The 19,403-nt window shown below is 44.8% G+C and overlaps 1 protein-coding gene and 1 long non-coding RNA gene across 7 annotated transcripts in view; one reads left to right on the forward strand and one right to left on the reverse strand.

The window, feature by feature from the left end:
- The window catches only part of Septin6 (septin 6), a 77,282-nt gene that overhangs the window by 19,253 nt on the left and 38,626 nt on the right, over nt 1–19,403 (reverse strand). For all 6 annotated transcript variants that reach the window (XM_027930965.3, XM_027930942.2, XM_027930958.2 and 3 more), the window contains exons 5-7: nt 16,900–17,061; nt 7,262–7,358; nt 3,045–3,213 (exon numbers count right to left, since the gene is read on the reverse strand). In XM_027930965.3, coding sequence (XP_027786766.1) covers nt 3,045–3,213; nt 7,262–7,358; nt 16,900–17,061 — 428 coding nt within the window. The remainder of the gene's footprint in view (nt 1–3,044; nt 3,214–7,261; nt 7,359–16,899; nt 17,062–19,403) is intronic.
- LOC139703342 (uncharacterized) lies at nt 2,653–11,070 on the forward strand. The gene is made up of 3 exons (XR_011705721.1): nt 2,653–2,901; nt 10,301–10,400; nt 10,552–11,070. It is a non-coding gene; the product is annotated as an uncharacterized lncRNA (long non-coding RNA).

The following is a 19,403-nucleotide window of genomic DNA, read 5'->3' on the forward strand; positions in this document are numbered from 1 at the left end:
TTGGCCAACTGAAGAGACTTAGAAAATCTGGTTTTATGCCTTCATATCACACATGAGGAAACTGAGGCCCAGAGAGGTGAAGTTACTCACTGAAGATCACAGAGCTAGTTGGAGACAGAGGTGGGACCAGAAGCTGTATCTCCTGTCTATTCATTTGGGCCCACCCATGGAACTATGCTGCCAAGTCCTGGCTCTAAAACTGACCATGTTAATTCAATGCTTCCACAAATACTTCATAAGACTCCACCATGTGCTAGACATGGTACTAATTAATACTATGCTAATCACTGAGCATCTGGACACCATTCCTGCCCTCAAGGAACTTGGGGTCTAGTGGGAGATGCCTGGGCTAAGGCCTCTGCCCCTGGACTGAACTTATTTTGAGGTGAGGTTCCTGAGTCTGGTAGAAGAGGACAGGCTTTGGATGCTCCATTCAAGAACTGTACATGTATCTACTGTATGGTTTAAAACAGGAGAACTGACTGGATCCATGAGAAAGACCACTCTGGCTGTATTGTGAAGGAGAGATCTTCCAATGATCCAAGTAAAAAAATGGCGGGATCTGCATGTTAAGGGGTGGTAAGGAATGGAGGGAGGTAGAGGAGCAGTAAAGGAAGCAGAACTCCCAGGACTTAGGAAAGTCAAAATGATTGTGGTTTTGGGTTTGTGCACCCAGGTGGAAGGTGATTCCAACAGGGAACACTGGGAAAGGAGTATGTTTAAGAAGAAAGGAGGTGAATTAGATTATGGACAACTCACATTTTTGGTAGGGCCTCTGTGGAATGTCTGAGTGGAAATGTCCAGTATTCAGTTGGATCAGAGGGTTTAGAACTCAAAAGTAAGATTTTAGTTTTTGAGTCATCCACTTTGAGGTGGTAATTAGGAATATGAAAGTAGAAGGAACCAGCCACAAAGAGAATGGAGTGAAAGAAGCAGAAGGAATCCTAGGGGAATACCAACATTTAAAGGAATAGGCTGAAGAACGTGAGCCTGCAAATGTAACTGACAAAGGAGTAGTAAGAGGAGAGGAATAAAACCAGCCAGGTCATTACTGGAAGAGCCAATATTTCAAGAAGGAGAAAGTGGGGAATAGCATCAAATGTTAAGCATTGAGATCAAAGAAGATGAGACTCTAAGGCCACAATGAAATTGGCTACCAGTGGGTGATTGCTGGCCTTGGAGAGAAGCACTTCCGTGGGGTGTTGGGAACCTCTTTGACTGCATTGAGTTGAGGAAGTAAATGAGAGAAGAGGAAGAGGAGCCATAAATACAGAATGACTCTCCTTCCTGTAAGAGCCACCCTTTTTTAAAAAAATATATTTTCTTAGTTGTGCATGAACATGATACCTTTATTTTATTTATTTATCTTATGTGGTGCTGAGGATCAAACCCAAGGCCCCGCAAATGCTAAGTCAGTGATTCACCACTGAGGTACAACCCCAGCCCCAGAGCCAACTTTCTTGAGAGAGCAGGAGCTAGCTAGGAAGAAGAGCAGAGCTAAGAGAGAACTTCTTTAGAGTGGGAATATTTACAGGCAATGTGGAAAGGGGTCAGTGGAAGAGGAGTGAAGAGGATGAGGACACAGAAACAGAACTACTCACAATGAGGCAGGCATGGTAGTGCACGCCTGTAATCCCAGCAGTTTGGGAGGTTGAGGCAGGAGGACCACAAGTTCAAGGCCAGCCTCAGGAACTTACTGAGCCCCTGGGCAACTTAGCAAGACCCTGTTTCTAAATAAAAAGGGGTGAGGAAGTGGCTTAGTAGTTAAGCGCCATTGGGTTCAATCCCTGGTACCAAAAAGAAAAAGAAAGAAAATCAAAAAAGAAAGAAAGGATGGAGCAAAGGTCCTTCCAGGACTGAACTGCCAGGTGGAGGCACACTTCCTACTCCACAGATGCAGAAGTAAACCGTGGGAGGCAAAGGAGAGAAGCAGTTGAGGTAGCTCTCATCAGAACAGAAAGCTAAGCTCTCCTTCCTCCACCCCAGGGACTCCAGTGACCTTTCCTAGTCTGTCCCTGTTAGGAACTAAGGCTTCTGGGCTTTGCCCCAGGCCACTTTTCTGCTGAAAACAGGTACTATAGGAACTTAGAGGCCCTTGGAAAGCTGCCTTCTCTCACAAATATCCCCTACATTTGCTTATTGATGCCTGACATTTCCTAAAAGGAGACTGAGCCACATAAAGGGCACCACATGGTAATTTAACACACAGGGCTTATGCATATAGATCAGACGTGTTTCTACTTGGTCTATCTCTCCCATCTGCATAAAACACTGCTTTTAGAAACATTCTCCTTCTCTGAAAGCATCTGAGATTCTGATTTAAGAAATATGCCAGTGATTATTCATATCCTGTGGCCAAAACAAAACTTTCACTTCAATGCAAACATGAAGGACAGTGAATAAAGAATCTGCATTCATCAATATGGGTAAAGTGACAGCTACCTAATCCTATCTGGTGTGTGTGTGTGTGTGTGTGTGTGTGTGTGTGTGTGTGTTTTCAGGGCTGGGGCTGGAACCCAGGGCCTCCCACACACTAGGCAAGCATTCAATTACTGAGCAATATTCCTAGCCCTCCTATCTGGTTTTGAGAATGGCAAGGAGGGTAAAGAACAGACTGGAGGACTGCCCAAGCAACAGAAGCCTGATGAAGAAAGTAGGGCAGAAGACAGTTAATAACTGCCACCCTGTGGAATAGGGAGGGGCTCCAGTTCAGGGATCCCTTCCCCCACAGTTGACTGGATGTGGGGGTAGGGGGCTGTGAGAGATCAGCCAGGCTGTCTCTCTGGGTCCCCTCCCTTCCCTCACACCTATCAATAGGGTCACAGTGTTTCCCAAGCCTCTCCCACTGCAGCTGTCTTGGCTGGTGCACAGACGCCGAGAAGGAAGGAACAAACAGAACTGGTGAGTGAGTGACCTCTGTTCCTCCTGCGAGGAAGAACCCATGTCTGGCTTCCCATGTCAATTCTCCAGGGCAAGGTTTCCATACCACCTGGGTGGGCTGAGCTGGGCTGGCCTGGCCTGGCCTGGCTTGTTGGGGGCGGTACCTGAAGGGTTTGCTGTCAGGGTCGGTGTCCTTGAAGCCCATCTCCTCCAGCTTACAGCGTCGGTAAAGTTCATAGTGCCGGGTGTGGGTCTGCTCCCGCAGATCCTCCATGTTGACCCGAATCAGCATCTCCCGCAGCTTCACAAAGTCGCAGTGAGCCTCGTTTTCAACTGCATAGCAGGGATTGGGGTATTGAAAGGATATTGAAAGGAAGGCCAGCAGAAGCAGAAATGGACGAAATGAGAGGCAACATGCCCAACAGTGACATTGCCTTGCAATCTGTGTAGATAGAACCTGTGAATTTACCTCCTAATTTGCTTTTAAACTGAAAATGCAAATGGAAAGTCACAAAAATGGCAGTCATGGAAAACTGGAATGCCATAAAAATATCTAAGGATGTTCAGTAGCATCTCAACCCAAATTCACCAATCAGACTATCACAGGATTGTCTACCCTGTGCCACTTTGTGGACAACAGCATATGTACACCTATTCAATAAACATTTGTGGAATCTCTGTTCTTAGTACGGTATGGGGCCCTGGGAATTCAGAAACAAAGTAATGGAATCCTGTTCTCAGGAGCTTAAGTTTAGTGGAAGAATAGATGTAAATAGGCAAATACTAAACAATGCAAAAATTATAAAAATGGAGGTAGAGCTGAGTAAAATGGAAGCCCAGAAGGTGGTGGGGGAGGGATCCTACAAACTCCTTGGAGAGTGTAGGTTTCACCAAAGAGACAGCTCCTAAGATGACTCTGGAAAGAAGAATAAGAGTTTATCAGGCAGATGAGGAACACTGTCCTTGCAAGGTCTCCGTGTGGCTTCACAAGTTTATATAAGTAGTATGTTACAGAGTTAGGATACAAACCCAGGCAATGTAGGGGGGAGGCAGATGGCCAAGTCTCCAAAGAATAAGGGGAAAGAGCCAGGGTATCAGTAGATGATGGTGACAAGCAGGGGTGGACCTCAGGGGTGGCCCATTTGGATGGCAGAAGCTTTGAAGGAGTGTTTGAATTAATGGCCTGATAAGCGGCAATGATGACTAGAAGAAAGTGAACCCCACTTTCTGGCCTGAGTGAAAAAGGTCCCTTCTTGAGACAGTGTGGCAAAGGTCTGCATTTTGGATAGTGGCCAAGAATGACAGAGATATGGACCAAATCACAGCAAAGTGGATTTCTGGCTGGAACCGAAGGTCATGAGCAGTGCTTTGTCAAGATGTCTCCAGACATGGCTCTGCTGTGTTGAATGGTGGTGTTTGGACTAAACATGGCGGGGGATGGTGGTGTCTGAAATGATGAACAGGATCAGTCATCCCAGATTCTGTTTTGTAGGCCTGGGAAAGGGCAGTGGGAACAGAAAGGGGTTGGGGAGTGACAGGGTGAGGAATACTTTCAGCAGACTGCCTTGTAGTCATCAGAGAAATCTTTCCAAAGCCCAGATAGATCCACATAATCCCCCTGTTTAAGGTCTATTGCTTTTGGAGTACCCCCTATTCTGCTGTCACAGAACATAAGCTGATATTAAAAATTGCATCAGCTAGGCGCGGTGGTTCATGCCTGTAATCCCAGCGACTCCGGAGGCTGAGGCAGGAGGATCACCAGTTCAAAGCCAGCCTCAGCAACAGCGAGGTGCTAAGCAATTCAGTGAGACCCTGTCTCTAAATAAAATACAAAATAGGGCTGGGGATGTGACTCAGTGGTCAAGTGTTCTTGAGTTTAATCCCCAGTACCAAAAAAAAAAAAATTGAATCAGTAAGGCAACTTCTTGGGACCATGCTAAATGCCACCTGCTTCTCCAAATCTGGACAGGGATTCCTGATAGTCAGTCAGAAGTCCCCTATAAGGATGTAAGGCCCCTGCAATATGCAACATCATCCTCATTCAAACTAATAGTCAGGGTTGGGGGTGTAACTCAGTGGCAGAGCACTTGCCTGGCATGCTCAAGGCCCTGGGTCCCATCCCCAGCACTTAAAAAAAAAAAAAGAAAGAAAGAAAGAAAGAAAACTGAACAGTCTCGGACTGACAAGAAAAACATTCAAGAACCCAGTTTTGGCTAGGGTGGGGTTGTCCAAGTAGGAGGAAGTTATCAGAACCACGTCTGCTGGCTTCTCTTCTCTCACCTCAGGTTCCTATATCACAGGCCACATACCCATTCCCAGGGTAAGACTGGTAGTCCAGAAACCATTTATTAATGCTCCTAGCAGAACATTCCCAGCCCCAACTGGCAGGGAAGAGTAAAACATAGCACAGTTCTGATAACCAGTCCTGTCCTACCTATTAAAAAATCCAGATTGGGGGAGTAGCTCAGTGATAGAGCATTTGCCTAGCATGCACAAAGCCCTGGGTTTAGTCCCCAACTATCACTAGCGGGTCTCTGCATGCTCTAAAACATGCCAGCCTTTGTATTCTATGTGGTCAACTCACCACCTACTCCTTTTTAAAAAAAAAAAAAAAATTATTTATCTATTTATTTGCCAAGCAGTAGGGAAGAGTTTACAGATAAACTCATATAGTGCCCCTGCAATCTGTAGCCCAGTTTATAGCTGTCAACTCTGAGGAACAGAGACACCTCTTCAGTCCATGGCAGTGCCCTAAGACCTTGTCTTATTTACTGAACCAACTGGCCCTGAGGGTAACTTAACATTTGTCAGGAAGACCACAAAAAGAACTTTCCTGAGCATATATAATATGTCTGACTGCTTTTAAATTGTGAAATAATCATGCATTATACATGCATACCAAAGAGGACATGAAATGTGCACTGATGTCTCTATAACCCAGTTTAAAGAGTATCCACACTTTAGAAGCATACGTGCATTCCCCTTTCTGATCTCATGCCCCACTCCTAATTCCCCAGGTTTCCCTGGCAATGAGTCTTAACCACTATCCTGACTTTAGGGTTTATCTTGTTTTCTTTTATATTTTATATTCTTTTACCACTTATGTACAAATTTTTAAAAATATATATCATGTTTGGGGCTGGGATTGTGGCTCAGTGGTAGAGCGCTGGTCTAGCATGTGTGAGGCCCTGGGTTCGATCCTCAGCAACACATAAAATAAAGAAAATAAAGGTATTGTGTTCAACTACTTTTAAAATATAAATGTTTAAAATATATATATATCATGTTTAATTTTCTTACTTTGGAATTCACACAAAACAGATTCTACAGTATGTATTCTTCTGTGATTTATTTAGCTCAACATTATGTTTCTGAAATTCATTCATCAAAATGTAACTGTGTAGTTCATTTGTTTTCCCTGCTATATGATATCCCATTATATGAATAAGTCACAATTTATCCAGTCTACTGTTTTTGTGGTGCTATGGGTTGACCCTAGGAGTGCTTTGCCTCTGAGCTACATCCCAGCCCTTTTGTTTGGAGACAGGGTCTCATTAAGTTGCCAGGCTGGCCTTGAACTTATGATCCTCCTGCCTCAGCCTCATGCCTGGTGGGATTCTAGGCAGGCATGGTGCAGGCTATCCGTCTATTTTTGTTTGTTTTTGGTACCAGGGACTGAACCCAGGGGCTCTTTACCACTAAGCCACAACCCCAGCCCTTTTTATTTTTTTATTTTGAGACAGGGTCTCGCTAAGTTACTTAGGGCCTTGTTAAGTTGCTGAGGCTGACCTTGAACTTTCGATCGTCCTGCCTTAGCCTCCTAAGTGGCTAGAATTACAGGTGTGCACCATCACACTCATCTAGTCTATTTTTTAAAAATGTTTTTAGTTGTTGAATGGACTGTTACTTTATTTATTCATTTACATGTAGTGTTGAGAGTCGAACCCAGTGCCTCACAGGTGCTAGGCAAGTGCTCTACCAGTAAGTAAGCCACAATCCCAGCCCTCATCCAGTCTATTTTTAATGAATATCAGGCTGTTCCTAATTACTTGTCATTGGGCATAACAACTCTGTGAACAATCTTACACATCTCCTGGTACCTCTGGGCAAGAACATGTCCTTTCTTGTACACTTCCCCCTTCCTTGATCCATGTCCATTTGTTTTTCTTTTAGGGGTGCTTTTTCCATGAGAAACAAAAGGAGACTGTTCACATCAGAAAATCCAGATATGGAGCCAGAGTTTGCCTGCTAGTGACCCCTATGATTTGAGACCCAAGACAGGCTGGGGACAAGTTAAGGTCTTGTTATTCAGAGACTGGGGACAAGCAAAGGAACAGACAGAAGGGGTTCCCTGAGTGCAGCCTGTCTGCTAGAGACTCACCCTGTACTGTGCCCCAAGGATACTGCCGTGCCTTCATCATCTTGTTCCCTATCTTCAGTTCTTCTGTGCTGCCAATGACGGCAAAGGGAAGGTGGGCCTGAAATAGAAGGCAAAAACCACTCAGAACTCCAGAGGAAAGTCATTGAGCATCCCACAATACAACTACTGCTCATCTCTGGGCCCTCATTCTGCAATGGCCCTCACAGCTGTCATTATCAAAAGGCATTGATTAACCCCCTGAGCTGTGTGGGAATAAGAAGCCTAGTCCTAGCCTTTGCTGGTCCCAAATTCACGATACAAGATAACAATGGCATGCCAAATGTCATAGGGAAGAAAAAGAGAAAATAAGCAGACTAATAAGCAGATACATGGATTAGCAAGTATATTCATCAGCTTTGCAGAGCTGTGACCAAAGTCCTGGACAAGAACAACTTAGAGGAGGGAATTGGGGTTTCAGAGGGCCACAGATAGCCAAGTTCATTGTTCCGCGTCCTAAATGAGGTAGCACATTATGGTGAAAAGGCATGGCAGAGGGAAGCCACTCCCTTCATGGCAGCCAGGAAGTGGGGGTAGCACAGGGAAATTGTGGCCTTCCAGGGCATACCCCCAGTGACCCACTTCCTCCAGCCATGCCCCACTTATCTATAGTTACCACCCAGTCTATTCAAACTGGAATGGACTGATGCGGTTATAGCTCTCACAACCCAATCATTTTACCCCTGAACATTCATGCATTAACACAGGAGCCTTTGGGGGCCATCTCATATCCAAACCATAACAATAAGCTCTTCACTTTCAGTTGCTGTAGGAAAAAGAGACTTTGGAAGGTGGGTGAGCAGGAAAAGGAGGCTGGGTGTGGATAGACAAGATAAGGGAGAACTACAGGGGCTGGTTTCACTGGTTGTCCCCGCTCCCACAGAGTGAGAGCCCCCAGAAGAGATTACATCCTGAAACCACAAAGCTGACAGAGGTATACTGTCCTTCCTCCCATCCTTCCCTGGACCAAGAGCTCACACTGATCCCTTGAGCCTAGAATGCAAGTCACCAAGTATTCACCCACATGCTCACAACTGCTGGCTTCTCTTTTAAGTGTTACAAGGTAAGCAAAGAAGTAGATGGGCTGAGGCTGGGGCTCAGTGGTAACGCACTTGCCTGGCATGTGTGAGGCACTGGGTTCGATTCTCAGCACTGCATATAAATCAATAAAGGTCTATCAACAGCTAAAAAATATTAAAAAGAAGAAAAAGTGGACAACACACTCCCTCAACCACTGGAAGCTTAAAATCTTGTGGGGGAAGGCCAAATGACATACCTAAAATCACAGAAGACTGCTGAGGTAAACACTAATCAGTGCATAGGAAAGCTTGTAATTCCACACAGTGAGATGTGAGATAAGAAGGACTCTAAAGAATATGATAATGAAGGAAACAGAGAGGAAACTGGCCACGTCCCCTTGGCTCCAGTCTTTATATGAGGATCAAAGCAGAGTGACCTTGGTTGTAAAGTAAAAGAATACACTCATAAAACATCTGAAGAAGTCCACTGCCTAGTAGGCATGCAGCCTATCCTACAAATTCCCTCTGCTTATAGGCACAGGGCAGTTTCTCCATTGTATCCTGGCCTGCCATTGCCAAGGAACATGTAATAAAATGTCCGAACCCTCTCTGTTGAGTCCACCAAGTTCTTTCTTCAAGATTGGAAAACAGGACACTGGGATCTGTTCAGCCCCAGGGATGAGCAAAGGTAATATATGACCAAGAGCTCAAATGTATGATCTGGGCCCCTGCAAATAGTAGGTGATTTAGTGTTTCTTGAGTGGTGATGGTCAGGTTGCAGGAATAGGGGAAAGGAAAGAAGGCAAAGCAGGGTCAGGGATATGAGCTCAGAGTATGCAGGGGAGATGAGGATCAGGGCTGGCTAGCAAGGAGTCTTTGTGGTCAGAGAAGAGGGAGCTGTCCCAGCGTGGGGCCTGGGAAACACTCAGGATGCCCCATTCCAAGGGAGCTGACCAGCTTGTAGGAGTCATCCTTAGCCAGATGGAACATCTGAATAGCTGTTGTTTACAAACTAGGTGAGACCAGGCATGGCTTTACCCAAAAGGGCTTTACACCAAAAGGTAAAGGGCCCACTGGAGCAAGCTTTCTTAGGCTCCTGTCAAAAACAGGCTGTGGTCTCAGATATTTTTACCTATTTGTTCTACAAATGTTAACTGTGCTGCTACTATGTGCTGGGCCTTACAGACAACAAAATGTTGAGCCGGCCGTGGTGGCACATGCCTATAATCCCAGCAACTTGGGAAGCTGAGGCAGGAGGATCGCAAGTTTGAGGCCAGCTTCAGCAACTTACTGAGATCCTGCCTCCAGATATAAATATAAATAAAGAACTGGGGATGTAACTCAGTGGTAAAGCACCCCTGGGTTCAATCCCAGTACTTAAAAAATAAAAGGCAGCACAGGTAGTAGTAGCAATTATTCTAACAGTGTTAGCTGCTATAAAACTAGTATTAGCCAGAGCAATATATTAAACTCTATGCACTATGTATCAGGTGCTTGGCATTTCACAGTACGAGGTAGGTAGTCTTATTGCTCCCATCTTATGGATGAGAAAACTGAGGCCCAGAGGGCTGACTTGCTGGCAGGCACACAATATTAAGGGAACAGCTAAAGGTGGAGCCCAGATGTTATGGTTTAGATATGCGATGTCCCCAAAATCTCATGTGTGAGACAGTGCTTTTGTTCACAGATGAAATGATTAGATTATGAGAGGTGGCCTGATCCGTGGATTAACTGGATGGTAACTATAGGCAGGTAGGGTGTGGCTGGAGGAAGTAGGTCACTGGGGATGTACCTTTGGAGTATACATTCTGTCTTTCTGCTTCCTGGTTGCCGTATCCTGAGCTACTTTCCCCTGCCACACCCTTCCTCCATGGTGTTCTGCCTCACCTCAGGCCCAGAGCCATGGAGTTGGCCCACCATAAACTGAACCTCTAAAACCATGAGCCAGCCAAACTAAACTTTTCCTCTACATTGTTCTTGCCAGGACTTTTGGACACAGTGATGCAAAACCTAACTGAAACATCAGGTCTCTCTAGCTTCAAAGCCTACCCCTTGCTGACTTGCTGCTTGCTCCCACTTATGAGGTAAGAGCTCTAAACCTGGAGTAAACTAGTTGTGCTAGGGCAGATTATAAGAGGCAGTTCAATTCTGGGAGACCCACAGCCAATCTATTACTCAATTGTTTAATCTGCATGCTGATCTTATAGCCAATCCTTCATTTCCACTCTTTTCTAGCTCTTGACCCTGAGGATGTTCTTCAAAGCAGGAAAACACAGGATCTCACTAAGAGCTCAGCTCCACAACAACCACACATTCCCCAAGGTGCTCAGCCAGCTGTTGAAGCTGCTCTTCCCTCACCCTGTCCCTCTCTCAGCTGCCTATCTCAGCTACTCCCTAGCCCCTTCCCACTCCACTGACTGTTCCTGAAATAGGGACACAGGAAAGATGGAAAGAGGAAGTCATGGATATGGAAGGTGGATGTGGGCTGGTGGTGGAAAATATTTCAGCAACAATAATGTAAGATATCAAGGAACAAATATAACAAAAGATAGGCAAGAATGGACTAGGGGTGTTACACAAGACCCTGGGTTTGATCCCCAACGCTGCCCAGAAAAAGAAAGAAAAAGAAAAAAGATGTGCTTAAAATTTTACTGGAGGGGCTGGGGATGTGGCTCAAGCGGTAGCGCGCTCGCCTGGCACGCGTGCGGCCTGGGTTCGATGCTCAGCACCACATACAAACAAAGATGTTGTGTCCGCCGAAAACTAAAAAAAAATAAATATTAAAATTCATTCTCTCTCTCTCTCTTTCTTAAAAAAAATTTACTGGGAAAACCACTTAGGAGGCCGGGTGCAGTGGTGCACGCCTATAATCCCAGTGGCTATGGAGGCTGAGGCAGGATGATCGCCAAGTTCAAACCCAGCCTTAGAAACTTAGTGAGGCCCTAAGAAACTCAGTGAGACCTGTCTCTAAATAAAATATAAAAAAAGGGCTGAGGATGTGGCTCAGTGGTTAAGTGCCCTCGGGTTCAATCCCCAGTATTGGGAGGAAAAAAACTAATTAGGAAAACAGTGTAGCAACAGAATAATTGGGCATGAGACACCTGGGGCATTTGGGGAGCACTGAATTCCTGAAAATGCTATCCCAATGGTCTGAGCATCTCCAACCTGTACCAGCTGGCTTTATGGGGGAAGGGGGCCAGCTGGACACAGTTCACCCCTATTCAGGGATCCAGAAATGTTAGGAGCTTCAAGAAAATGACAAAGTTGCCAAGGGGCAGTGATTGCAGAGGGCTAGACCAAGGGAGGAGGTGAGAAAGAGAAATCACACTGTGTCCCTCATCCTGGGCTCTCAGGTCTAAGTGATTGAGGAGGAAGGTATGTGAAAGGAGAGGCACTTCTCTGGGCTCAAGAAGGAAGGAGGAAAAAAACATAAGAAGAAAATACAGGCATAGAAAATGTCATCCTTCCCTTGAGCCTGTTATTTTTAATCAAGAGACATTGTCAGTCAGAATGACAGGGTCAATTATTTCCCCTCTTCCCCAAACTGCCGTCGTTTGATTCCTATAACTCCCTGCCTGCTCACAAACACACAGCCTCCACCAAACTGAATTCCAAGGCCTCCCAACCACCCCCACTCCTTTACAACTGGCATCAAAGACTCTTTTGAGGGGCTGAGGTTGTGGCTCAGCGGTAGAGTGCTTGCCTCACACATGTGAGGCACTGGTTCGATCCTCAGCACCACATAAAAATAAACAAATAAAATAAAGATATTGTGTACACCTACAACTAAAACCAAGTATTTTTTTAAACACTGTTTTGATTAAGTATATGTGAGATAATTTCTGAATGCTGGGTCACAATTATAAACTTAATTTTTGATCAGTGGGAACTGGGATACAGAGAGGTTAAACAAGTCACCCAGGCCCCAAACCCCCATGCCCAGGTCTTCCCAGGAATCAGTGAGGCCACCACACTTTGGCTGTCAGCCTCCCCCAGACACCCAGGGTGGCCTGTGCTCTGCCTCCTGGCTACATAGCATCTGCTGGAAATCAGCTAACCATGACAGGCAGGAAATCATGGGGGACCAGACTGTGACTTTCTGCCCTGCTGCTCTTGAGAGACAGATGGCTATGATAACCAGGACGGAGTCAAGCAGGGTGGGGAGAAGATGAATCCCCCAATCAAACTCCAGATCCTACCAACGGGACCCAAATCTGTAGCTGAACTTTCTCATTCTCCTTTTTTAAAATATTTTTTTAGTTGTAGATGGACACAATATTTATTTTTATGTGGCGATAAGGATCGAACCCAGTGCCTCACACACGCGAGGCAGGCGCTCTACCACTGAGCCACAGCCCCAGCCCTCATCCTCCTTTTTTTTTTTTTTTTCAGGTTCCTGCAGGTGACTGACAGGTAACAGTTTTTATGTGTGGACCCAGCAAGAGACTCCAATAGCAGCAAGGCAATGCTGCTGCTGACTCACAGACAGGCTCAGGAGCCTGTGTAACTCTGTCACCAGACCTCTGATGCGGTGACCCCAGATGTCAGATCTCCCAAACACAGAGCTCCAAGAGATAGCCTAAAGCCTCCCCTTTGGAGACTATTCCCAGATTCATTGTCTTAGTCTGTTTTGTGCTGCTACAACAAAATACCTAAGACTGGGTAATTTATAAAGAGCAGAAACTTGCACTGGCTGGTATAGTTGTCTGATGAAGGCCTTATTGTTGTATCCTCACATGGCAGAAAGTCGAAGGATACACTAGCTGAATGCCACATCGAACACTAATGAGGGAACAGCCCCTCTAGCCTAATCACTTCTTAAAGGCCACATCTCCCTCTTCTTCTTTTCTGCAGTATGCAGTATTGAGGATTGAACCTAGGGGTGCTTTAACACTGAGCTTTTAACACAGTCTTTAAAAAAAAATTTTTTTTTTGGTGCCAAGGACTGAACCAGGGCCTCATGCATGCTAGGCAAACACTTTACCACTGAGTCACACCCCCACTCCCTTTTTAAAAAATTTTTGAGATTGGATCTTGCTAAGTTGCTGAGGCTGGCCTTGAACTTTGCAATCCTTCCACTTCCATCTCTTAAAACTATCACATGGGCAACACAAGTTTTTCAGGGGACACCATCAAACCACAGTGCTGCCCCTATAGTCACATGGCTACCTTTGGTATATTTTAAAGTGTTTGATGATCCACCTGGCATGACTTATTTTATTCTAATTCCACCACATTTATTATGTTTGAAAGAATAGATGAATGTTCTCTTTAGCCCCAAGAAATAACATCAGGCTTTTGTATAATCTCAACTGGCTTCCTCCCTGAGTGGACAGCGTTTCCTTGATGTGTAGCTGGTTATGCTTGCCCCCATTGCAGGCTGGCAGCTAAACTAGAACATTGCTTAATTTGTTCTCAAGTCAACTCTTGATGACTCCTGAAAAAGTGCATGCAAACAATGGAAATACCACCGCTGTCTCAAAAGGGATGGGCTTGTGCCTGTAGATCTCCCTGTGACCCCATTGGTCAGTCATTTGCTCTTGCTGGGGCTAAATGTCAAATGCCTTTGTGGAAACCAAACCTAAGACCTCACAAATGGTCAATTAACTGAATTTAGCCCCCAAACTAGGCCCATTGCTTGGTACCTGGCCATGGTTTGAGCCATTCAAAGGACATTAAGTGGGCTGGGGCTCAGCGGCAGAGCACTTGCCTAGCACCTGTGATGCACTGGATTTGATCCTCAGCACGATAGATAGATAGATAGATAGATAGATAGATAGATAGATAGATAGATAGATAAAATAAATAAAGGTATTGTGTTCATCTATAACTAAAAATATTTTTTAAAAAACAAAGAACATTACATTTGGGGCTGGGGATGTGGCTCAAGCGGTAGCGTGCTCGCAAGGCATGCGAGGGGCGCTGGGTTGATCCTCAGCACCACATAAAAAATAAAATAAAGATGTTGTGTCCACCAAAAACTAAAAAAAAAAAAAAAAAATATCAAAAAACTCCCCCCCCCTTTCTCTCCTAAAAAAAAAAACAAAGAACATTAAGTTTAAACATTACAGCAATTTTATTTTGGCAGTGCTGGGGATTGAACTCAGGGCCTTATACATGCAAGGCAAGCACTCTACCAACTGAGCTATACCCTCAGCCCTACAGCAATTTTTAATATGAAAGTATCGAACCTTGAGGGAGATCAGAGCACAGGTTGAAAGTAGCATGCAATGAGATCTCTCTCTCCCTTTTTTTGTCCTCTCAATATGAAATAAGGCTTTCTAGGGCCACCAAAAAGGCAAGGGGGAGCCAATAAAAATCCCCAGTGGTAAGCAACAGAACAACTGTAAGATATTCTCCACTTAAAGAAGAGGTTTTCCTCCATTTCTTCCAATCCACTCACTCCCCAGGAGAATTGGCTGTGGTGGCTGACACTGTGGGGCTGGAGTGAAACCCAGAATTCAAATGCCAAGCCCAGGACTGCGATGATGTAGCTTCAAACACAAATGGCTTGTCCAAAGACTCTGGGGACTTTTGACATGGTTGCTCCAGGGGCAGGCAGGCTAAGCAATCCAGTGTATGTATTTTGTAGTGGTGATTCCTTCCTGTTTCTCCCCTACCCCAGCATAGGGAGTCCCATGTAGACCCCTCCCAGGGGCATGCCCATTCCAGGCATACTAGCGAGAAGCAACCCTTCTCTTTCCCACTCAAAAAAAGCATGGTGGAATGCCAGGGGGTGAATGATGAGCAGTTGTTATAGGAACAACCCTGAATCTATTCAAATTCGTTTTTCAGAGTGAAACACTGGCTAACACTAGGCTGTTATGAATACCAGGGGACCCATAACCTATTCACAGCCATAAAAGCTTGGTTGAGGGCTGAGGGAATAGCTCAGTGGTAGACTGCTTGCCTAGTATGCACAAGGCCCTGGGTTCCATCCACAGCATCGCACCCCCCCCAAAAAAAAAAAAAAAAAAAAAAAAAGCCTGATTTAGAACTGCTGCTTCATAGCATAGGAATTTTCCAACCTTGAGGTTGAACCTGCCCTAGGCTCAAGCAGAGGGCCAGAGCTGAGCTTTAGGTCCCAGGATGATTGTCATTCCTAATCCACTAACCTATAATGTAGTTAGATATGGTTTTGTGTGATACCTTGAGATTGGTGAGAAATTATAGGCCCTATTTGTTCTCAGCAAAGCAAACCATAAGTCTGAAGGCTCCTTGGTGACTTAGGGAATCAATCAGAATTTGGAAGACACCCATGGGAGCCGTTGTCCTGAGGTGACTACATGCTTCCAGACACCAGCACCAATGACACCCAGACAATACTTCTCTCCAGGCTCCTATTTTTCTGCAGGCTAGTCACCTGTTCAGGTTTTCTCATCATAACAGAACCTAGTTTCCATCAAAACACCCTGACTGCTTGCGAGGACAAGCACTAATCTTTTCAATTTTTTCCATGCCCACATCAGGTCACAGAGGACACAGCTCCACCTACCACAATCCACATAGCCTTATCCTTGAGCCACATTTGTCAAAGATGATGAGGGACTTCTAATAACAAACCTATCTCGGGTACACTGATGGACAGGAAGTCAAGCGAGACAATGACTCGCAGCCCTGCTATGCTAATTTGTTGGCCAATTCATAGAAGGTGGCAGCTGATGCTGTAATGATAACTTAGAGGGCAGTGGCAGCAGGAAAGTTTTCTAAAAATGGTTTTTATTACAAGGTTTTCCTGAATTTGGCTATCCCCAGGCATTATGTCATTAGGAAAAACTGATGCCTCTCAATAGAGAAAAAGAAATCTGTTCCCAAAGCAGAGGCTTTCAGAAAGCTATTAGCTGTCTTCTTAAAATCACAACATTGAAGCTTTCACAGCAACAGCATCAACACATTGTAAAGAAGCATGAGGAGCTGTTTGACTCTCTGCCTTTATTACTCATTCCTCTCGTAGGGGGAAGTGGGGGAGGAGAGAAAAGAGGACAGATCTTTTTTTTATTATTCATTCACACTTAATAAAGCAAAGCATAACCCTGATACTTAAAAATAACATCTTCCTAGTCACCAGCAAAATTGGAGGCTGTATATCATTCTTCTTCCCAGGGACAGAAGGCTTGATTATCTGAGTACAGATTATCCCTGAGTCTCTGAAGCTAGCTAACTTTTTCAGCTTTTTTTTTTTTCCTGCATGCATTGTCTTGGTCAGAGACAAAGACTGCAAAGACTGCCTTTCCTGCAGTCTCACAGGGGCTGCCTGGCCTAGACCAGAGTGGCATCGTGAAGATGAGCTAAGAGGTCTGAATTCCCTGCTCCACGCTCCATGCTCCACCCGGAGTCAGCCTTTTCCTTTCTCTCAGACTGGCTGTTAATCACTGAATCTCTGAGGTTTTGCAGCAGCCACCACTAGGAGAAAGAAGCTGACTTGTTTCTGGATTTTCTCATAAATATCTGAGACTCAGGTCATCAAGGGTTGACTATACTAAGATGGCTAGTCAGGGTACTTCACTGTTATTTTTTCTGTTATTTTGTAAAGTGATAATAATAGAGCACAAAAGAAAGTTGAACCCCTGAGATCCAACTCACATTCATGGTTCCGTTGATCTCCGCCACCGATTCATCATCTGTGGGGAATTGATAGATCTGGACCCCGTTGCTGACAAGTTCACTGGTGATTTTGATTTTGAACTTTGTTAGCTCGCTCTTAGAAATGGCATCTGATTTGGCAATGATGGGGATGATGTTCACCTAGGGAAAGAAGAAACAAAGTGGAATGGTAATTGCCAACTGATAGCCACATGACCTTCTACCAGCTGCCAGAGAGAGCAGATCACCCATTGGTCCAGGACAAGCCACTGCTGTATACTGGGCTGGGCTGGGGCTCAATGGTAGAGTGCTTACCTAGCATGTGTGGGGCGCTGAGTTCAACCTCAGCACCACATAAAAATAAATAAATAAAATAAAGGTCCATTGACAACTAAATATATATTTTTTAAAAAACAACATATTAAACAATAATGAGTATTTACTATGTGCTGGAGACTGAACTAAGTGTTTACATGGATTAAGACAATTCATACTGACAATAACCCCCTAAGGGGTATTATTATGACTATTTTACCAGTGAGAAATTGAAGCATAGAGGTTAAGTGACCTGTCCAAAGTCACAGAGAGGTAGATAGCAGAACTGGGATTCAAATCCAAGTTTGGCCTTATTTCCAAGTCCATAAAAGTCAACCAGCTCAGGTCCAAGTTGAGCTCTGGGATATCTTGGTATCAAGGTCACTGCTGGGATAATTGGAAAGATGACAGTTGAGAATCTATGATTGACAAAGGGGGGGTGACCACACCTTGCTAATGGTAAATTGTCCCAATCCATCCAGACTAGGTTAGCCACAGCCAGCTATGGACCCAAATGGGAACCACATGGAAGATGGCAGGTAAGGGAGGCAAGGGCAGTGCTCAGTGAGGTTGCACACCTGGCTCTCTTACTGGCAGGAGCCCAAAGCCAGCCTCAGCAACTTAACGAGACCCTAAGCAACTTAGCGAGACTTTGTCTCAAAATAAAAAATGAAAAGGGCCGGGAATGTGGCTCAGTGGTTAAGTGCCCCTGGGTTCAATTCCTGGTACAAAAAAAAAAAAAAAAAGAGTGTAGTCGTTCCTGCCAGCAGATACCAGTGGGGCAGCATGAGTACTGCTCAGAGCCTGGGCTCTAAATAGGGAATCTGGGAGTTCTAGATATGATATGGTAGAGAAATCCTGTCTCCTTTGCACTTTGGCTCAGGAGTAACTCAGAAGGCTAGTACCACACAGAGCTTCAGATGCTGGACCAAAGAAAGATTGGACCATGGAGGCACCTTCTTTGAAGTTTCTGATGGAAGAAGGGTGCCAAAGCCCTTGCCAAGGTGGAACGGCAGACAGAGCATCAGCCTTGTCACTTTTTGCCAAGTCCCCATCAAAACACTATAAACATATGTCAGAAACTGCTTACTTAATACAGCCCACCTACCAGGCTGCCAGCCACATGGTTCACTGCTGCCCTACACAGGGGCATACCCGGCACGGTGACATTTCCAGAGCAGCCTATTATTCATGAGCAGTGAGCTCATTGCTATGAAAAATGAAAAAAAATTGCTCCTATTCTGATTATAGCTGAAATTCAGTTTTTTTAGTACATATGTTACCAAAAGACTATATGTAAATTATATTTTGGTAAAATAAAATACTTTAGAGTCAGAGAGCGAGGTCAAAATCCCATTACAAGTTGTCTGACCTTGAGCAAGCTACTTGCTGCCTCTATGCCTCAGTTTTCTCATTTCTAAAATGGGAATAAGTAGTACCCACCATGCTAGATTATCAGAAAGATAAAATAATACACATAAAAAACTCATCATAGTATCTGGCACACACTAAATATTAGGAAAAAACCTAGCATGCCTGAAGCCAGATGTGGTGTCATACACCTGTAATCCCAGCAGCTCAGGAGGCTCAGGCAGGAGGATCACAAGTTCAAAGCCAGTTTCAGCAACTTAGCAAAGCCCTAAGCAACTTAGTGAAACCCTGTCTCAAAATAAAATATAAAAATGGGCTGGGGATGTGGTTCAGTGGTTAAGCACCCCTGAATTCAATCCCTGGTGCCCCCCCCAAAAAAAAGAAATGCATGCCTGAAAAAGAAAAGATAAGAAAAAAGGGGATGGCCATCTTTCTTTCTTTCTTTTTTTCTATATTTTTAGTTGTAGATGGACACAATACCTTTGTTTAGTTTTATGTGGTGCTGGGAATCAAACCCAGGCCCACATACATGCTAGCAAAGCACTCTACCACTGAGCTACAACCCCAGCCCTGCCATGGCCATCTTTCTAGGCACAAAGGCAATATAAAACAGTACCACAGATCTGGATTCAAATGTAGACTCTTCCAGTAGCTAGCTATATGACAACAGGTAAGTCACTTGAACTCTGGGGAGCCTCTTCTATGAAATGGGATAACAGTCCAGGCGTGGTGGTACATATCTAATACCAGCAACTCAGGAGGCTAAGGCAGAGAGATCAAAAGTTCCAGGCCAGCCTGGGCAATGTAGCAAGAACCTG

The sequence above is a fragment of the Marmota flaviventris genome, chromosome X, assembly GCF_047511675.1.
Source record: "Marmota flaviventris isolate mMarFla1 chromosome X, mMarFla1.hap1, whole genome shotgun sequence".
In the NCBI taxonomy this organism is placed as follows: Eukaryota; Metazoa; Chordata; class Mammalia; order Rodentia; family Sciuridae; genus Marmota; species Marmota flaviventris.